The sequence below is a fragment of the Lissotriton helveticus genome, chromosome 9 (genome assembly GCF_964261635.1).
Source record: "Lissotriton helveticus chromosome 9, aLisHel1.1, whole genome shotgun sequence".
NCBI lineage: Eukaryota > Metazoa > Chordata > Amphibia > Caudata > Salamandridae > Lissotriton > Lissotriton helveticus.
Genome location: NC_136070.1, coordinates 1,066,247,158 through 1,066,268,101, shown reverse-complemented (window position 1 = coordinate 1,066,268,101; position 20,944 = coordinate 1,066,247,158). Strand labels below are relative to the sequence as shown.

At 40.7% G+C, this 20,944-nt stretch overlaps 1 protein-coding gene across 1 annotated transcript in view; it reads right to left on the bottom strand.

Moving 5' to 3' along the window:
• ISY1 (ISY1 spliceosome associated protein) overlaps window positions 1-20,944 on the bottom strand; it is a 204,018-nt gene that overhangs the window by 119,586 nt on the left and 63,488 nt on the right. The window contains exons 5-6 of the mRNA XM_078661431.1: window positions 6,714-6,756; window positions 6,502-6,614 (exon numbers count right to left, since the gene is read on the bottom strand). Of these exons, the coding sequence (XP_078517557.1) occupies window positions 6,502-6,614; window positions 6,714-6,756 (156 nt within the window). The remainder of the gene's footprint in view (window positions 1-6,501; window positions 6,615-6,713; window positions 6,757-20,944) is intronic.

The following is a 20,944-nucleotide window of genomic DNA, read 5'->3' as shown; positions in this document are numbered from 1 at the left end:
GGTATGGAAATTAAGGCAAACGGCTGCAGTGTCTTATGGAAGAGTTTGTCCGGTCAATGAAGTCCATGAGGGCCCTTTTGACATCTAATGTGTGAAAAGCCCTTTCTGTTACTGCCTCTGGATGTGGGAAGAATGCAGGGAGTTCAAAAAATTTGATTAGGGTGGAAACTAGAGACCATCTTGGGGAGGAACATGGGGTATGTCCAGAGGACTACCCTGGCATTTTGAAATTAGAAAAAAGGTTCTTTCAGGGAACTATGGCAATACAAGAGGCCATCAGGATGAGGAGGTGCATGACTGTCCTAACCGCTACTTGGTGATCTGGTAAAAAAAGGGAGAGCAGGGACTGGAAAGCTTGAACCCTTGCTCGGCTGGGATAGGCTTTGCTGGCAACAATGTTGAGTATTGCCCCCAAGAAGGGTTGGACAGGAAGAGCTTGACAGTTGGACTTTGCATTGTAGATGGCAAACCCAAGAGCAAGTAGCAGGTCGATGGTGGCCGGCACGTGAGCGAGGCACTGTAGTGGCGCTCTTGATCAGCCAGTCGTCGAAGTGAAGGAACACATAGATGCCGCTCCTCCTGCGATGAGTGGCTACCACATCTAGATTCTTTGTAAACACCCTGGGGGTGGTAGGGACCCCAAAGGGAAGTGCTCTGAATTGATAATGCTGGCAACTTACCACGAACCAGAGGTACTGGCGATGTGCAGGGTAGGTGTCTTTCATGTGGAGGGCGGTCAATAAGTCGCCTTGCTGCAGTAGAGGTATGTCATTGAGGAGTGTCACCATATGAAAGAATTCTGACAGGATGTATTTGTTGAGGGTCCTGAGGTCCCTTGTCCGGTAGTGGAGCATCACCAGTACCCTGAGGATTTGCCCACTTGCGGGCTGTGTGGACCACGAGGGAGCCAGAGGGGAGTGTACTCCTGATAAGGGGGGGATCAGAAGGGGAGGCCTTGTGTTTTTTGTCCACTCTGGGTGTGACCACCCTGGCTTTAACCGGCTCCTTGAATGCCTCAGTGGCAGTCCTTAACATGCCCTGGAGTATGGGGAGGAATCTGAGGAAGCGCTGTAAGGAAGATAGCATCTCCACGAGGAAATCCTCACTCTCCTGGACCTTATGCAAGTCAGCCTTGTGAAAGGCGGCAGCCTGATGGAGGAGCTGGTGATACGAGGTGCTACCATCTGTGGGAAGAGGGTAAGGTGGGGAGGGAAGGCTGGTCAGGGTAAAGGTCTTTGTCGGTATCCCCAGGGGAAAGCTATGCTGTAGTCACTCCAAGAGTCTTCGTGGGGTTCGAGGTTCAAAGGAGCCTCATAGGGATCCAAGGAATAAGAAGAACTACCCCACACCCGAGTGAGGAGAACCCCTGGGTGAGTGTGATGTGGGGTGACCCTGTGGAGGAGGAGAAAAAGGTGCAGGAGCAGTGGTGGGGCAAAGAAGAAGGACGGAGAGGAGGCCGAAGCGGGCTAGTGCCCCAGTCCTGGAGCTTCTTGAACTTGGCCGGTGGTTTGGTTCTCCACGGCGAGAGCTTCGGTATCTTGGGCCTTTAAGGGATCTGCTCCCGCTTGGCGTCCAGTTACTGCTGCAAGCATTTCTAAATTGGCAGCTCCTGGACATTGGAAGTGACCGTGGAAGGCATTTTCGGTGTAGGAGTTTTTCAGCACTGAAGATGGTTTTGGGCCTGCTGGAACAGAGTGATTTTTCTGAGCCGAGGGCATTTTGGTATGGCGCCGAGGTAGCGCTGTATACCAGGTATTTAATGGTGGTTTCTGCTGGATCGGTGTTCGATCTGAAGCCTTATGCCAGCTCCGACAAGGCCCTCTGACAGTGGTGGACCAGAAAGCTTGGCGCTCAAGTTCTGGGCTTGACACCCAACCCCCTCGAGGGTGGTGCTCAGCTTGAGAGCAATGATTGAGTGGGGGTGGAGGTGTTGTGGGGGGTACTCATGATAGACATCTTCGAGAGAAATTTGACAAGAGGAGGTTCCTCGACTCTGACCTGGATTGTGAGCTGGCCTCAGGGCTTTAGTGGATGGGCTGCTTGGAGGAAGGTCAGAGGAGTTCTTACTCTTCCCTGGTATCACGTTCTCCAAAGAGGTTGAGGGTGCCGTCCTCATGTGACTGCACCATCATTTGTGGAGCGAGCTACTGAGCGTCTCTGTAAGTCGAAGTTTTCTTTGAGTGAGTCAAGACAGACAGAGCAGGAGGTCTTGTCGTGCTCCAGGGACAGACCTGATGAATGGGGTGCTTTTCATTATAGTGACAGCATTCTCAAGGACAGAATGAAGAGGCTGAGAGCGCCAAGGGGTGTGGGCCCTGAAGGAGGGGGGATATGTGTCCACAATTCGCAACATATTTATTATAGGAGAGTCAAAATAATCGGTCTTGAGAAAGATGGTCTAATTGAAAGTTAAATTAAATTAAAGTTGGATTGATGCACAGCTAGTTTGAGATGGAACTAGAGATTCTCTAATTTCACGCTATTTACCTAATTGAAAGTTACCCATCGAAACAAGTTGACACTTTTTACACAATCCGTGTAAAAACTGGAACTGCAGATAATTAATAGGGCACTTTCTTTCGTATTACAGTTTTTAATGTGCTATACACTGATGTGTACCTTTTCATGACAAATTGTACGGTCTTTTGTGTGTACTCTCTCATGTATTTTGTATGTCTGTCCCTGTATATGAATTATTCAGTGATATACTTTATATGGCGCCTTAGGTGGCATTGAGAAATACTGTGTGTAGAATTATTGATATTATGTACGTTATGTGGTCATAACAAAATATCTTGTAATTTGTGCAAGTATACCGGCATGTACTTGTTTTTAAATTAGAAGAATAAATTAATATATTTTTGGAAAAACTTTTCATTTTTGTTTTGACCTTGGGTTGACGATTGGATTCCCCCATCAGGGTACAGTGTGTGAGTAATATTGGATGATTGTGTGTTCTCTGAGGTGTATGAACCACTGGAATTAACCCAAAGGATGTTTTCCCTCTCTAATAGACTATATGAACCCTATTCCTTTGGTGTAAAGTGGTCCCTCTCTGTCCTTCTAGAATATTTATCAGATCCTACAGCTTTGAAATCATCTATGCTGAAGATGCCCAGCTCATAATCTCGATCTCTGAAAACATCACAAACACTAACTTCAATGGTTGCATGCTCCAAGTCTATGGCTGAATGGGAACTAGCTACCTTAAGCTACACTGGAAAAAAACCTGAAGATATGCTGTTCTGCAAAACCCTATCTTATTGGGTAGAAGGCTAGAGGTATTCTGAGCTAGGGAACACCCCATGACCAACCAACCCTGTCAGAAACCTGGGTATAGTCCTAGACTACATGTTATCTATGGCTGATCGAATTAATCCAGTCTCTGCATCCTGCGTTGGCATTTTGAGAATGCTTCTTAAAGTCTTTAGATGGATTCCTATTAAGTCATGCAAAACTGCAACTCATTCCCTCGTCACTGGCAGTCTAGTTAACAGTGCTCTGTGTGTAGGCATCCCTGACCACTTGAGTAAAGGATTATACAGGTCAAAATGTGGCTGAAAAGCTAGTACTTAAGTGAACGGTGTGGGCCTTGGTATCTTCCCATCTCAAGGCATTCTACTGGCTCAGAGTTCAGCAGAAAAGGGCCATTTTTAAAATGTTCAGCTGATTTGCCACACTCACAGGGCGCTCTACAATGTCGGCTCAAGGTGTCTGCCCAATAGCATCTCTTTCCTTCAGCCTACTCAGTTTCTTTCCTTGTGTCATCAGCGCTTAGCCACTCTTCCATGTATTTGTCTCTCCAGAAGGGGAAGTTGATCCTTTTTGTATTTGACAGCCACAAGCTGGATCAAAATCCCCCTTGATCCGAGTTGGACTAGCTTCTTCCCACTTTCAAAACAAAGTTCAAACCCTGGCTATTCTTAAGCTCCAGTCAGCATCCTTCTTCCTGCGCTAGGATGTCTCTTTTTAGGGCAAGTGAGTGAGTTGCAAATTCAGTTACCATAACATTGTCTGGCAAACAGAAATGGGATGACAGCAGAGATTCTACCAAAATTGGTCTTAGAAATTATGGTTTACTTACCCGAAGATTGAGTGAAAGTCACAACTTGCAGACAGTGAATGCCTAATTGTTTCCTTTTTTCTCTTAAAAGCAGACAGGGCTGAATTGGGAAGTTAGTTTACCATATGGCAGCATGCAAGAACAGAATTGTCTACCATAAGAGTAAACTTGTTGGCAGAATGCCAGATGGGGAGACATCTCTCAATATTCACTGTGAAGAGGGTGTAGCCGGCACTTTCACATCTGGTGACTTTGTTAAGCATAAAAAGCACCTCCACATGTAGTGACTTCGTTAAGCACACATAAAAGCACAGAACTTATGTAACCTTAGAAAAAAAAACTTGGCCCTGAAGGAGTATTGAATAATGCTAATTTTTGCACAGGCTGTGAGAAATCCATTATTCATGTTTAATGGACCATGGTCATTGACCATGTGCTAATTACAATTAGGGAAACAATACATCAGACCTGTTTAGAGACTGAGTTACGAGTTTATTCTAACTGTAAAAAGGGAATATCTTGGTAACAACCAGTGCATTTAGTGAGCAATTTGAGGTCCTTATACATATGATAAATGGAGGTTTTCCTTTGGGCACAGCCAAAACAATGTCTTACAGAAAAGAATGCTATATGTGAGTGATGCCAGTGTTGTACTTTCCCCACCAAATTGTCTGTTATCCATCTCTCTCTGCTAAGCCACTTCCTCTGCGACCACAAGGGCAGCACTTAAGGCAATGTGATAAAAGCTGACCCCCATGCTAAGATTACAAAGCAACCTTATTAGAGCTTTACAAGCTTAAAGGCTACTAAAACACTAAGTAACAAGCAAGATCTCCTTAAAAACGTATGGATAGCCAGGATGGGGTGTTATTTCTTTATTTTAATAGCGTATATTTATATTGTGTGATTCTAGCCTCTGTGGAAAGAGGAAAGGTTTTCAATGGACTATGTGCCAAGACGTGTGGACAAAAGAGTAGCTGAGAAAAGACAACACTAAAGTTATGGGAGAGGTCTAGTTGCAGAAAGCTTTTTTTTTCCACATGCGTATTAACAATTGTTTTCTTACACTTAAAAACGCCAAGACATATCCTCAATTGAACTCTTGTTCTGATCCACCACCCAGCACTCAATACTTGCTTTTTATTAGAAAAAGAAAGGCCATATTCACAAACTAACACATGAGCTTAAAATGGGAGTCACTGAGTTCTCAAGAACATGTTTCAAAATAAATGTTGGGATAATAAGCTAAGCATGCAGGAGAGATGGACCATCTCGAAACAACTCTAAAATGGAGGGAGATTTAAACTGCCCCTGGCAAAAAGATGTAATTGGGTGGGCAGAAATCCAGTTAACATTTCATTTTGAGAGATGGGTGCAAGCGATATTTCTATTCTCTGTAGAATTCTGTATGATTACAAGACTTTTTCTTAAGAAATGTAAATGTACTACTTCATGTTTTACATATAGCACAGATCTATAAAATTGTAAACATGAGACTATTTTGGTGTTCATGAAGTGGGTGGATACAATGATCAAGATTCTGCTATTGAACTAATCAGGAATTAATCAAGCTCATGAGGCAATCTGGAAATGTAGCAAATTCATTTAAAATCCCATCATAACAATACTAGCTGGTGGTAAAATGGCTATGTGATTACACAAGGAGCATAATCAATTGAGGTGAGGATTGTCAAGCACTAATTCCGTGGCCTAAATTAGTTAATACGTTTAGAGTTGGAGAGGAGTTACATTGACTCTAAATTGGGTGGAAAGATTTTACGACCTGAAAATTCATAAAAAAATGAGCTTGTGAAAACATTTAGCTGAAGGTATGCCTAGATTTAGTTAGTGCAGTGGTAAAAGAATACATGGCATTAAGGTTTACATTTTCCTGAATGTCTATCCAGTTCCTACTTCAAGAACGAGCTATTAAAACTTCCGATTGATTACAAAAGACACGAACTAGAGTGCATTCAAGTGCAGCTAAGAAGAATCCACTTCAACCAGCTCCCTATGCTAGAAAGAACACGCTCTCAGATTGTGAGCTTGGTTTTATAAATGGCAATAGCTCTCGAGTGGGGATGATATCTGAAGAGTCAAGACATGTATTAAAGTGAGACTACAAAGAATGTGTGTTAATATTGAGAAGATACATTTAATGCTAAGAAATAGATTGCAGTCTTTTTTATACCGAGATGATAGGTATAAAAAGATAGGAATCTGAAGGATAAAAACGGACCAGTGCTTCACCGGAGTTGCGAAGTTGACAAACTTTACAATACATTTGTTGTTTTGAAGGCACTGCAGAGGCTACTCTTACAGTCGGAGCACTGTTGTCATTTGTGGCGTTCTACTCTCACGCTTGGAAGTCTCATCAAACCTTTCTACATGAAACTCAACTTTAAACTTCGAGGTAAGAATGAGATGCTTCAACTTACTGTGTAATCGGGGCCTCCCAGCTCCTTTATCCGCACCTCCCAATGTCCTTTTTCTCTGAGTAGTTTATTTATTTCGTCATTCAAATCACGAATCCTGAATTCACCTAAACCAGCTTTGGGTTAAAAAAAAAAAAGTTGAAGAACTGCTCATACACAATAGATACATTCAAAACCTTTACATACATAAATGACGAAGTGACAAAGAAACCTACCGTTTTGAATCTGTGCAACCTTTTTGGAAATTTCACCAATAATCTGTTAATAAAAATAAACAGGAAATGAAGAGATTATCATTGTTTATCACCAAATCTTCAATAAATATAAACAAACGTTTTATTTATTAAGAGGAGAAACATTATTTGCAATGAAGTGTAAATACAGTAAGGTGATGCTCGCAAACACTGCCTGATGCCTTACAAATCGAAAAAAACAATTTTCCTACAATACACATGACTTTAGACTGTTGACTCTTTCCCTTTGAAATAGCTTAGATGGTTGAAGAAGTCTGGAAATCCGCCCCATATTTTAACGAGTAAACCGAAAAGTTTACTCTCCAGATTAAGCGAACATCATCATATGAAATTTAGATATGACTCACAGGCTAATAATATATTTCTAGGAATGCAACCAAACGAAACCTGCCTTAAAATGTTTACAAGGACTGAGGCAAGAGTCCCACATCAATGTTAAACCATCCTGGATTATCAAACATCTCCACAATAACGGATCATGAATATCCTGAGACTGATCAATAGATACAGTCTCTTGTTAGAAGCAAGGCCGCAAAATTGATACCAGATTCCCCAAACGGCATGAAGATTTGCAGTTCTGGTCATATCTCTAACGGAAGATAGTTAGCCTTGCTGTAAAAAGTAGGATAGGATCAACTTTCAGGTTTCATCCTTCCCAAGCCTTGAAATTGGTATTCCACTGTAGACAGTTTATGCTGTGCTCTTCTCTCTTATGGGTCAGTTTCTTTTTTCACCTTTCTCAGTTTCTCACTCCTCCCCATATATTTTCCACAGAGCATGTGCCCAAACTGTTACCTACTTCTACAACATGGATGATTTGTTTTTTTTCACAGCACAAGTATTTGCACGTTTTTAACAGTTTTGCCTCCCCTGCAATGGCCGGTGTGCATTTGATTCTGGAATGTGGATAAACATGATATAGGCACTACACCTAAATATTTCTGATGAATGGAAGGCAGAAGAAGGAGGCATCAAAGTTGGCTAAGAGAAACTGTCTTAGGGGATCTGGGTTTATTTTGAAATACAACAGGTGATTAACTTTGGGAGAGAAGGATGAGGAGCGTGGAGTAGCCCTATTCTGGGTTATTATTTTCTTGGAGAAAAATGTTGGGGAGTCGCAGATCAAAGTTGGTTTAGGCAGGCTTTCTTACAAAGTGAACACTTCTGAGGGGCATTTAAATGTGAGGACCTCCTTGAGAGGTCCTTGCAACGAATGCTATATATATTATCTACTGGGAGTCGCCAGTAGGTAGTTATAGTTAGGAGCATGTTTCTGTAGAAAAAGCGTTTTTTTTGGCTTACCTATATTTTTGGGGCTGTTTGACAAATCGTCATGGAAACAAGTATCAAACTGAGTCAAAGGGGATTGCTAAGTAATTAAAGTTTCTCACTTTAGCAACTGGATCCCCTTTGATAGGATGTACTTTCGTTTTTGTACGTTTGGAGCCACAAGTCATTGTAAAAGTCTTAGATCGATATACCTTTAAATAAAGATTGCTCATAAAAGCAGAGAAGGTGTCTATCAAAACTTCCAGACCATATGGAGTTCGCGCTATGAGTACTGCATCACACATATAATAAAGTTGGGATGAAGCGGGACATCCTTCCCAATTTGAAGTAAGTGCCTTTCTAGCCAATCAATATAAATTGAAAACAGATATGGAGTCAGGACACATCCCTGGTGGACACCCTTAATACAACTTATCAATGACGTACACTTGCCTTTGGGGCTGTATTAGATCCTAACCATTATATCCTAACGTAAATGCCTTAATGAAGTGACCAGTGCCTTTTCTAACACCAAGGCTTTCCAACATCGAGTGGTTTACAGTATCAAAAACGCTTGAAAGGTCTATGTATGCTAAATGTAAAGCACCTTTCTTTAATTGGAAGTATTTTCCTATTAGGAGGGGCACATTTAAACATTGTTCCATGGTCCCAATACCAGGCCTAAAGCCAAATTGGGCATCTGACAGATTATGGTTAGTCTTAGCCTATTCCTATGGTCTAGAGAGGAGAACCCAGTGAGGTTATTTTTATTCCAGAGTTCAATAACGAGATGAGGCTATAACAATTTGGCAGATTCCTATTGCCCTTCTTAAAAACAGGTATAACAGTTGCATCTTGCAAAGATGGGATCAATGGACCCAGTATTGGTGATCTAAGCACATTAGTAAGTAAAGGGGCCCAAAAAGCCATATTCTCCTTAAAAGTGTCGACTGGAACACCATTCAGACCCAGGGTCTTTCGACGCTGGCTTTTTAAAAATGTATTTCCATTGCTAAAACTATTTTGTTAACCCCAATTGAATCACTAAATGCAGAGGCAGCAACAAAATCAACTATTCTATCGCCCCAACTCCTGTATGTGTACAAGACAGGCAGTCAGATTTAAACACCTGCAAGACATGAGAGACCCATGTCACCTGGAATTAGGCATGCATTATTCAGGCAACACTATCAGAAAACAAGGGCGATTCACAATCTCCCCTAAACAAATTATACTATTTTTGGGCTCCCTGCTGCTCTAGGTTGGACCATGCTGTCCTTCTAATTTCTTCATATTCATTTTACAATATTCTCGTACCACACTTCAGGTTTTGCACGTTGGAGGTTATATTTTTTGTGTGATACCTTAGTGTTTCAATGTATCTACTACAGATATATAAGTGCATACTATAGTCACCCCTATCAATCCTAATTGAGAAGGCTCAAACACATTGCAGACATCCAAGTGTAACATGCAGGTCATGTGTACTATTCCCAGTAGAAGACTGAATGGTTAGAGTGACACACTGAAGAATTGTTTACAGAAGGTTTAAGTCAAAGATTCAATCTGAGTGAAATAGCTCTCTCCCAGCAGTGCAATAACAGTTTTGACTCAATATGATATGAGAAAAACCCTAGAGTAAAAAATACTAAAAAAAAGAAACTGAAACATTTGTCCCTACAATTACTCACTTCAATAGCTGCAGTCACTTTAAATTGTGCTTGATAAGTCAGCAGCAATGGGATCACATATGGTTCAGACCAAAAATGTTTAAGCCAACATGCTGCAAACACTGGGTACTTATTAGACTAACACCAACGAGCTAGCACTAACTTGTACAAAGGTCACCAAGTCTCTATTGATGTAATTCCCTGACCTGCTCTGTCAATGAGGTGTTTGAATCAATGCATTTGGTGTTTGCTTTAATTAAAATACATACAAATTAATGGTGTTAAGGCTGGACCACTTTGGGGAACCCACTTCAACTTCCTCCATAAAGTGAGTAGGGCTGTATATTGTCTTTATAACTTTATTACTTGTTGAGATGGTGGTTAAGCTACATGTATGAAGCCAAGGCAAGTGAGATGTCATGCCCTCAGCACAAAAGGCTAAGTCGTTCACCCAGGTGTGCCTTAGCAGCATCGTATAGTTGGGTCCCATGACCTTGTCTTCTTATGAAGCAGATATGAGCCAATGATTGGACACCGTTTTGCCATTGTAGAATCTTTGACTGCAAAAAGTGCTCCATTTATGGTGAACATTGTTACTTTGAATGCATTATGTTTACGGAATGTGCATACTGACTGAAAGTGAAATATGATACAAGGCTTCGCTCCAAAATAACGTCCATAAGGTCTGTCCGAGGTTCAAATCCATAACCTTTTTTCTGCTGTAAAAATAAAGGTGGCTAACTGTATGGTGACGTCTACTAGCTTGGTTAACTCAAAGGTCTGGCTGCAAAAACTACTAACTCTGTGAAGAAGCAGCTCTAATCAGGACAAGGCGAGGAAACATCTACACTAAATAAATTATTTGGGTATAAAGAATGCAGGAATTGCAAAATCAAAAAATATATATAATACGTGAATATTCGAAGTTCTTGCTGGCGGAAATCAAAATGGGCAAGAAAAGCATGGTGTACTGCATTTTAAAAAGTGTCAACAGTTGAGGAGAGGAGAGTTTACTTTAGCAAAATTTCAATTTTCATTAAGAATAAAAAATATGAAAGACCAGCATTTCATTTTTTAAATCAAAGTGTAAAATTAAGAGATCTTCAGCAGTGTTTAGTCTCTTTCATTCAGTTATATTACATTGTAACCAATTTATATTCGTACTCAGATTATTGCACTAATTAAAATTAAATCAAAAATATTTTTGAAATCGTGTGATGCAATTTATGGTGAGGTGAAATTTTGTAGATGTTTAAAATTTTGAACATTATATTCTGTGTTAACAATCTGTAGCACAACATATAGATGGATTTCTATGTAGACCATAAATAGCCAGTTTTTCCTTTTTAACTGCAGAGCTGAAGGTAATCCAAGACAGTCCTGTTCATCCACCTGATTGGATTATCCATGATGCTTCAGGAAACATGCTGAAATCTATGGTTGCGGCATTTGATGACAAAGGCCATCATTTGATTGAGATTAATAGCAATGGTAAGTTAATGTTATAAAGCGACAAGCACAAGAGAATGCTCTCCTGCTAAAACAGAATCTATAGCTCCTGGGATTCGAGGAAAACATACTTTCAACATCCTTTTATTTTCATTTATCCAAGATGCAAATTATAATAGAGGAACTACAGCCTTTTTTGATCTTATATAATCTCATTAAGAAAGTTGCCTTGTCCCCTAGATCGATTTACATAAATATCACCATCATCAATTGATTTATTTTTGCCCACTCCAGATATCATAGGAGAGAGTAAAGAATCAGAAAAGAAAGGTTTTTATCACGCTCTTAAAAGCAAGAAGAGGCCTAAATGTTCTTATGTAAACTGCAAATTACATAGCTTGGCAGTTAGAAAAGAAGAGCAACAAATGACCTGGGCTTTTAAAAATGTTGGCAGATTGAGAAATCCTTTATTTTTAGAATGCTAAATTCTGTGGAGAACTACAGTTTTAATTTCATTCAGTTACAAATATAATTGGACAGAGCCGCACAAATTTGTAAGCCAAAGTCAAGGGCTTAAAAGTAATATGGACTTAACCAATAACTGAGGAAGTGGTTTTCTGTGTGTGATATATGCTGAGTTTTAGAAATGCGAGCTACTTTTTTAGCAGCAAGATTTGAACTCCCCTGGAGTTCGAAAATGTTCCACAAATTATACAAATCTACTTTTAACCCAAAATTGCAGCACCAGGCGGATATAGTGGAGTAACTTAATATAAAAGTGTAATGCAAGCAGGCCAGTCACATGCCATAGGAGAAGTCTGTCATTCCAAGTGTTTACTGTTACAGCGGATTTGAGTTTAGTTGCTCCTACTCATAGGTTCCAATAGCTGTTCATCATTTTCTTGTATCTGGAGTGCATTCCGTGCATTTATTAAAATTGTCATCCAGAAATAAGAGAAGCTGATGCAGTTGCTCAACGTAGATATAAACGATGGAAATAAGCAAGGGTTCACAGGAACACAGAAAGTGACTGGAGTATAAGCAAAAGATATCTCTCAGATGCAAACCTTGGTTTGCCTGCCAGATGAGAATGAAACCACTCGTCTACAACCTTTAACACTCAAGCCACTTCACTGATTTTAGGCCAAAGGAGTTCGGAGGTGTTGAAACCAGCTGACAAATTCAACAGTATGAATATGGCAGGATTACCTTTTGACAAGACACTATGAGTGAATGAGTGTACGTCAAAGTGGAGCCTCTGTGCCTCTTTTAAGAAGGAACAAAGATTGCACATCATCGAGAATGTTGTGCAGGGTCAGACTGAAACAGAAAATAGGTATGGGCACCAAAATAAAAAGTGACCCACATTAGCGAAGCATTAAGTTGAAAAAAGTGGTAATATATGGGAAATAAACTAATAAAACCGGTCCACCTGCCCATAAACCGTCCGAAAACTGATCAAAAACGGCCGACACACCGAACTGTCAGACCAGCCCATCAAGCACTGCCTGATTGTCCTATAGGCCAGTCCGACTTTGATGTTGTGGACCTAAAGGAATTATTGCACAAGATAAACAGTCTTGTCCAAACTTTCAGCAAAGGCTATATATAAGAAACTGGACATATGCAAACCGTTGGAATATTGTTTTTCAGCAAAGACATTTCTTCAATGTATAACGAGCAGAACCATTCTTTAAATAAAAAAAGCCAATAATAACATCTTTAAACACAGGCAGCATCTCCTTGCTAGACTCATTAAACATACTTGAGGGGCAAAGGTTCCCTGAGCAGAAGATGAGATTACAATTATTGATAATAGTACAAAGGTCCAAACCAAAGACATCCTGAAACTTAAAACAGGAACAGTATTGTCCAAGTGTTCTCTTACAAATATGAAGAAAGTATCATCATTGAGACAACTATTCTGAGGAACTTGCTGTAACAGATTCCTCAGCATATATCCTTTGCATACAAATGAAAGACAGAAATCAATGATCACCAAAGAAAAGGCAGAGTTTGCAAGATGGTTGAAGAATATACACACTAGGAAATGGAAGTCCATGTTTAGTCATGATCCTGGTCTCAACACAGACTAGAGCCACAGCTTTATGAGATGAGGGCACAAGGTAAGAAGACTTGCACTGGGGGATACAGAGCAATTAGGAAATGAGACTCCACTACAATTCTTCTGAATTATTGGTGGGTTTATTGTCCTCAAAAGCTAAGGTCAATGATGGCATCCTTCTAAGAAAGGACAATGTTTCAGTCAGTCAACATATCGTACATGCATTTATATAGCGTTTACTACCTCCGACGAGGCATCGAAGCGCATTTTCGGCGAGTACCACACTACTCCAGAACCCATCAAGGATTAGTGGTTAATTAGTATAGTGAAAAATGAAAGTAATTTGAGTGGTGCATATGTTAGTCAGTTATTTGGATTGAGAAGGATAGAGGAGGGATAGAAGAGAAAAAAGGTTTGCATTTATATTGTGCTTGCCACCCTTGATGGGGTGTTGAAGCGCTCTTACGGCAAGTAGCACCCTACCTCGGAACCTATAAAGAATAAATGGCAATTAGTATAGAAGAAATATGAAATTAATTTGAGTAGTGGATGAATTAGTCTGTTATTTGGAATGAAAAGGATAGTGGATGGATGTTTTGGAGCTTATAGCAGTAGGAGGAGGCTTGGGATAAGTAAAAGATAGGCGGAGGGGAAGAGTCAGAGGGAAGGGTTTAGATAAGCTTGTTTTGGGGGATTGGAATAGTAAAAGAGGTATGCGATGATGCAAGGAGAGGTAGAGTAGTGAAGAGTCTTGAAAGGGTTATTTTAGGGATAATAGTAGTATGGGGTTAGATATGAATGAGAGTGGAGGTAGACAATATATTGATAGAGATATAGGGTGAGAAATAGGGTAGTGCATTGGAACGAGTAGTAGAAAGAGATTTGAGATGAGTCAGCGAGTTGAGGTAGAGGATCTATTGAGAACAGTATAGGGTGAGAAATATGATAGTGCGTTGGATATGCTGAATTAGAGGAGAAGTAATAAATATATAGATCCATAAGTACATGGAAGGTATATATATATATGCATAAAGGAAGTTAGTACATGTAGATTAAAGATGCATTAAATAAACTCCGGCTTTCAAGTATTGTTGTACTTTAAATTAATTTTATTTATATACATATTTTTAACATTCAATAGTGAAGCAATTGTAGATAAATAGTTATGATAAAAGATGTATTTAATTATGCAGTCACTTATATACATGTTTAAAACAGAATAATGGAAAGTAATATGTACATTTGTTAAGCAGAACTAATGAAAATCTAGATTTTTAAAAAACAACTTCTCTACACATTTATACAAAATACACATATATAGGTACATATCTATAGTACAAATAAATGCTTATTGATAGAGGGATATGCTGTATATTTCTGACTGCGTATGGTTGTTACGTGGGGAAGAGCCAATTCTTGAGTAGCTTCCTTAAGATAAGGTGGTTGTCTGTGGATTTTATGTTGGGGGGTGAAGAGTTCCTTAATTTGGCTGCTTAAACTGAGTAGGATGTGCCACTCATTGTTTTCTTCTTGTACTTCGGGATTTTGAGGAGAGGTGCCACTCTAGAGGGGATGTTCCTTTGTTGAATTTGTTTGTTGATTTTACTCCTGATGAAGACCGGTCCCGTTCCATGTATCGCTTTGTGGGTGGGCAACTGGCAACCAATACAAGGCTTTCAAGGCAGGGAGATGTTGTCTTGTAGTTTTATATGTAAGAGTAGTCTGTTAGCGGAGTTCTGAATCAGTTGTAGTCTTTAATTGTCGTTAAAGGTGATCTGTGGTAGAGGCTATTGGCGTAATCAAGTTTGGACAGCACAAAGGAGATGGTAGCCTGGGCCATGTGTGGAAATCCCAAATGGGGGAAGATTCGTCGCAGAGTTTAAATAGTAACAAAGCTTGATCTTGGTAGTTTGTTCACTTGGGCATTCATTGATAGCTTGGGTTCTATGGTCATTACGAGGTTTCTTACTTCCTTTGATACTTTAGGTCAGGGGTCTCCAACCTTTTCTGTACTGAAAACTACTTATGTTTAATGAAACACATTGAGAGTTACTGATATTATAAGTGTTGTATAATTTCAATGTTGTTGTATTAATTTAACCAAGCTAAAGCTTTCTAATTTATTAAGCTATGCTAAAAACAGCTGAGCTAACCAGTGACGGTAACTACTTCATGTAGATGTTGAATAGCTTGGGCGAGATGATAGAGCCTTGAAGGACCCCTGTTTTCCTGAAGTACAGTTTGGACAAGAACGGGGGGGTATGGATGACATTAATTCTGTTGCAAAGGTAGGATGTAATCCAGTCAAGAGCAGTCCCCTCTATGCCGGCTTCGTAGAGTGTTTGTATCAGAGTGTCACGGTCAACCATGCCAATGGCAGCCAAGAGGTGCAGGAGAAGTAGCGCAGCAATCCAGTTGTGGTCAACTGTGTTATTCGGGTCATCCCAGATGGCAAGGTTGGCAGATTCAGTGCCTTTTCTCTGACGGAATCCCGATTGGAAGTCTGAAAGTATGGCATTATCTTAAATGAATTGTGACATCTGGTCTAATGCTGCTCTTTCTATTAGTTTGCTCAGGAAAGGTCCATTTGTAATTGGTCTGTAGTTGTCAGGGTTCGGCAGGTCCCAGTTTGTTTTCTTCAGTAATGGACTTATAATTACGATGGGAGACCTCCAACACTTTGGCCAGAAATAGACATTTTTGGAATACGGGGGAGTATTTTTCTTGGGGAACATTTTTCTTGGGCTGGACTACCTTCTGGTCTGAGAAATGGCTATAGCAGACTGGAATTAAAGCAATCGGAGGGCTAGCACGGACTGGACCCTAAACAAGATGGCGTTCCCCATAAGATTTGTGAGTTACAGTCCTTTGGAGTGGAGCTTTTGCTACCACAAATTTGAAAAGTTGACTTCCACCATTTTCCGCTGAAGAACAAATTCAGAAGAAAATAAAGTGTACATGTGTCTGCGAGATTAAAAAGACCTAAGGGATAATGCTTCCATACAGTTTTAAATACATTTAAGAGTGTATGGGCAAGTGAAGAACCAAACCACATCTGTGGTTCTAGTAACTTTGTGCATCACAGTCATGGTAATCACTTCTATTAACAAGGAAGTTGGACATTTCCTTTCTTTTTCCAGTATTTTCTCATCTTTTCAGTAACCTGGAAAACAAAGGCGATTTACACTAACATTCACCCCCTCTCAATTACCAGGCAGTAGTCTTGCCCTCATTTTCTCAGCACCTGATTTCACAACTATTGGTTTGGTAGAGAACAACACTATTCAGTATGATGGGCTTTTAAACATTTTGTCTATATTTGCTATTTTACTTTGAACTTCAAGGTCAATCAATGGCAAAACACAAAATTCAAGAAGAATAGATAACTTTGAAGAAGTCACCTTTCATACTCAGAATGTGCTGCCACCATTAGTGTCTTAACTTTTAGAAAAATTATATTTTTAGGTCCCGCAGTGCCATTTGCATGCAGGTCTATTCTTGGGTTTTGTTGTTCCGACCTTGATCAGGGGTGCGAATTTCCCCAAATGTTGTCAATATCTGATATAAGATATGTAAGCGATCATATGGGTTACCCTCATCGTGCAATTCTCTCTTAATTCTATTATAGGTATTGTGGACACTTAACCTGTTCACTTTCTTGCACTATATGGTCTAAACATGCTCTTGGGGAAGGGAGAAGATTATGAAGACCATGGGTACAATTGATCTGGCTATAGCTGAGAAATTCAAATACTTTGTTTTTGCTCCCTTAGGTTAAGTGATGAGATAGTCACCCACCTTTTGGTGTTCAATGAAAGGGTACACCTCCCAGTGCTGTGGGCTGTCATTATGGAGTTCATAACTTTTGTCCCACTTGCCATAGTATTAATATCCTACTGGGAGTAGGATTTAGGTTTTAAATTGGTGAGGAGTGGAGGCTATGTGGGAAGCATTGAGGTGCAAGGGCACTTTTAATTGGGGGAATATGCTCAGGATCTAGGCTTCACCCTTGAGGGCTGTAGGTACCGGTTATTAAAAGTGTGAGTGTGAGACACAGCCACTATATTGTTGTTTTTGGACCTTTGTTTAGGTACCGTATTTTCCGGCGTATAAGATTACTTTTTAACCCTTTAAAATGTTCTCGAAAGTCGGGGGTCATCTTATACGCCAGGAACAAAATTTTTGGGAGTGGAAACAACGCTCCACCGACTTTGAAATTTGAGCAGAAATCAACTTGGACTGAGTCAGCAATTGCAGTTGTGCCCACTGCTCTCGGTGTTTCGCAACGCTCCACCTCGCCCCAATAAGCTGACTCCGAGTCTCACACCCACGAGCCCTCCACTATGGCCTCTGGGCTCTTGCTTCACTCTGCGCATGTTCGCACTCCCTGTGCCGTATCAGATTGGGGCTCGGTATCGGTGTGCCCCCTGTCAGTGCCCCCGCCGTGTGTCATGGCTAAGTAGGTATGTCCCTGGGTTCAGCTGTTGTCCCACACTTACCGGCTATGTAGTCGTGCCGCTCCGCTCCAGAAGGTGACATGGTGAGCTCCGCTTTCATGACCCAGGTGCTGATGCCACTCAGCCGGGCCACAGGATATGCCTCCGCGTCGGTGCAGTCCTGCGCAGTCTCTTACAGTCCCCGTAGTGCCGATGGGAGCAGGCTCTCACAGGGAAGCCCTTGTTCAGTCTAGAGTTGACTGACAAAGACACAGCGGGCACATGTGCTGATCTGGCGTCTCTCTCTCCTTCCGATGTGGCCATAAATCTTGCGTTCATCGGAAGGAGAGGAGCGTCAGTACGCGATCTCCTTAGTTCAAGGCCATAGAAAGGGAACTGTAGAATGTTCCCGCCGGCAATACAGTACATAATGTTTTGCTGCAGTTATTTCAGAAGGGTGATTACGGTACATTCCTGATGAATCGCAAACACACTGCATTTCTTTTTAAGATCGGATGTTGAATCCTTACACACATTCTTTTGATACACACGCATAATACCTGAAATGCACTGTTCTGCATGGCTGTTTAATAATCAAAGGAGATGCTTGGAGAGGGCCTGTAGTGTGAGCACATAGTAAAGATGACACTAACAACACGTTTTAGAACATGAGAGGAACTACAAACCTCCAAATCCAAGGAGAGTTTGTATGCAGTGTGCACAGGAAATACCGGTACCAGTACCAGTACATTGCTTGCCGTGATTGGCTGTTCGTTGTAAACAGGAAAGGCAGTCAATCTGGTGTGCAGATACATGTGGTGGTGAAGACAGTACAGCACAGCACCAGTATCTGTACCGGTTCATACAGTACAGCACAAGTACATACAGTACAGTATGCAAATGGCTAACAGTCAAGAAACCATCATGGCTCCAGCAGCAGCAAGAAGAAAGAAATATGAAGCCAGTTACAAACTTAAAGTTGTAAACTTTGCTATGGAACATAATAACTGTGCTGCTGCAAGACAATATGGAGTAACAGAAAAGATGGTTCGGGACTGGAAAACAAATGAAAAAGCATTAAGGAGTATGGCAAGGGGTAAGTGTGCATTAAAAAGAGGCACCCCACATTGGCCAGAACTCGAAAAACATGTAGCAGACGTGGTGAATGAGCATCGCCAAAGCGGTTATGTAGTGACACAAAATAAAATATGTTTGTTTGCACTTCAGTGGGCCAAATCTAACCCAGATCTCAGCAACAGATTTAAGGCCACTGTATCCTGGTGTACTAGATTTTTGGGAAGGCATAATCTGGTATTTAGGCAAAAGATGAAAATTGCACAAAAATTACCTGCAGATCTTGATGCCAAAGTACATAGTTTGCATTGCTACGTAATACAGCTGCGCAATAAACATGGCTATGCGTTAAGTAGTATCGGAAATATGGATGAAACTCCAATGAATTTTGATATGGTTGCAAATAAAACTGTCCATCCAAAAGGTGAAAAAACAATTTTAATAAAAACAACAGGACATGAGAAGTCCAGTTTTACAGTGGTACTAGCATGCACAGCTGATGGCGCCAAACTGAGACCAATGGTTATTTTTAAAAGAAAAACAATGCCGAAACTCAAGTTTTCTGTTGGTTGTTTTGTACATGTGAATGAAAAAGGCTGGATGGACGAAGAAGGGGTAAAGCTATGGCTTGATAATGTATGGAGCAGGCGACGAGGTGGACTTATTAAAAAACGTAGTCTACTGGTGTGGGATATGTTCAGGGCTCATTTAACTCCCAGCACCAAGCAAAGGCTGGCAAGAAAAAAACAGATGCTGCAGTTATTCCTGGAGGATTGACATCTTTGGTACAGCCACTGGATGTGTACCTAAACAAGCCATTTAAAGATCGCATTCGAAAACAGTGGAATAAGTGGATGGTTAGTGGCGAAAAGTCATTCACAAAAGGAGGAAACATGCGTGCTCCACAGTTGGATGTTTTGTTCAAGTTTGTCATAAAAGCCTGGAATGATATTGATGCAGAAACAGTCATCAAGTCTTTCAAGAAGTGTGGCATATCAAATTCATTAGATGGTATGGAGGACGACTACTTGTGGGAAGATGAAGAGGAAGCGGAAGCCGAGACCACACCATCTGATACGGAATTAGAGGACTGCTTTACAAATGTACCACAAGATCTTATTGATTTACTTATGATATCAGATGACAAAGAGGAGGATTTTGAAGGCTTTTAAAGGGAAACTGCCACGCCAGCAAATCCTGTAAAAATAGCTTGGAGTTATGAAAAGTTTAATCCACTTGCGCTGTTTTATGTTTACCGTACATGTTTGATGGCAAACAGCCTTATGTTTATAAGTGACTGTTTTTCATATGGTCCTAAAAAAAATTGTGACTAAAGCAATATTGTTTATACAAACAATTGGTTTGAGTTCAGTCTTTGAGTGTGTACAATAAATGCTTAACACTGTCCTCTGATAAAGCCTTACTGCTCACCAACACAACTACACTACCACAAACAGAGAATAAGGTGCTCTCTACTTTTATCTCTGCCTACCCTTGAGGTTCCACTGGAGACTGTGCACACTATACCTCACTTTGGTATAGTATATACAGAGCCAGCTTCCTGCAATTGCATCTCCATCAACAAGACAGGATTGAAAGACAAGATCCAAAGACACACGGTACTAAAACTACGATAACTCCAGAGACCTCCTTCACCCGCTTTCCAAATCTCTTAATGCTAGCAAGATCATGGGTAGGAATTTCCTCATGAAGGTTCAAAAATAAGTGCCATTATCAGAAACATCCATTGTCTCGTATGAGAGCAACCCCCACTACCGACATGACCACAACTATATACACCAAGATGGGGCACCAACAGGACTATGCCCATGTTCAAAATATATAGGAACAGGACAGTTCTTTACACTTCATGTCACGGAGGAGGACTAGAATCACTAATAATCCCAAAATAAATTCTCAAAATGGCTATGCAGGACTGCGTTGGAAGAGAGGGTAGTCTTATACAGCGAGTATAGCACAAAACCTACATTTTAACAAGAAAAGTAGGGGGTCGTCTTATACGCCCAGTCGTCTTATACGCCGGAAAATATGGTACTCATGCTCTAGGGTACTGTTTTTCATAAGTGTTCATATAGAGTCTGTGGAAATGTTGAAATATGGTTGTGAGGTTTATTTCGGAGCTGTTCTTTGTCTTCAATGCGCTGTCTGGTTGGAGCTATTCCATTTCTTTTATTCAGGCTTTAAAAGGACTTTAGGTTTTTGTAACTT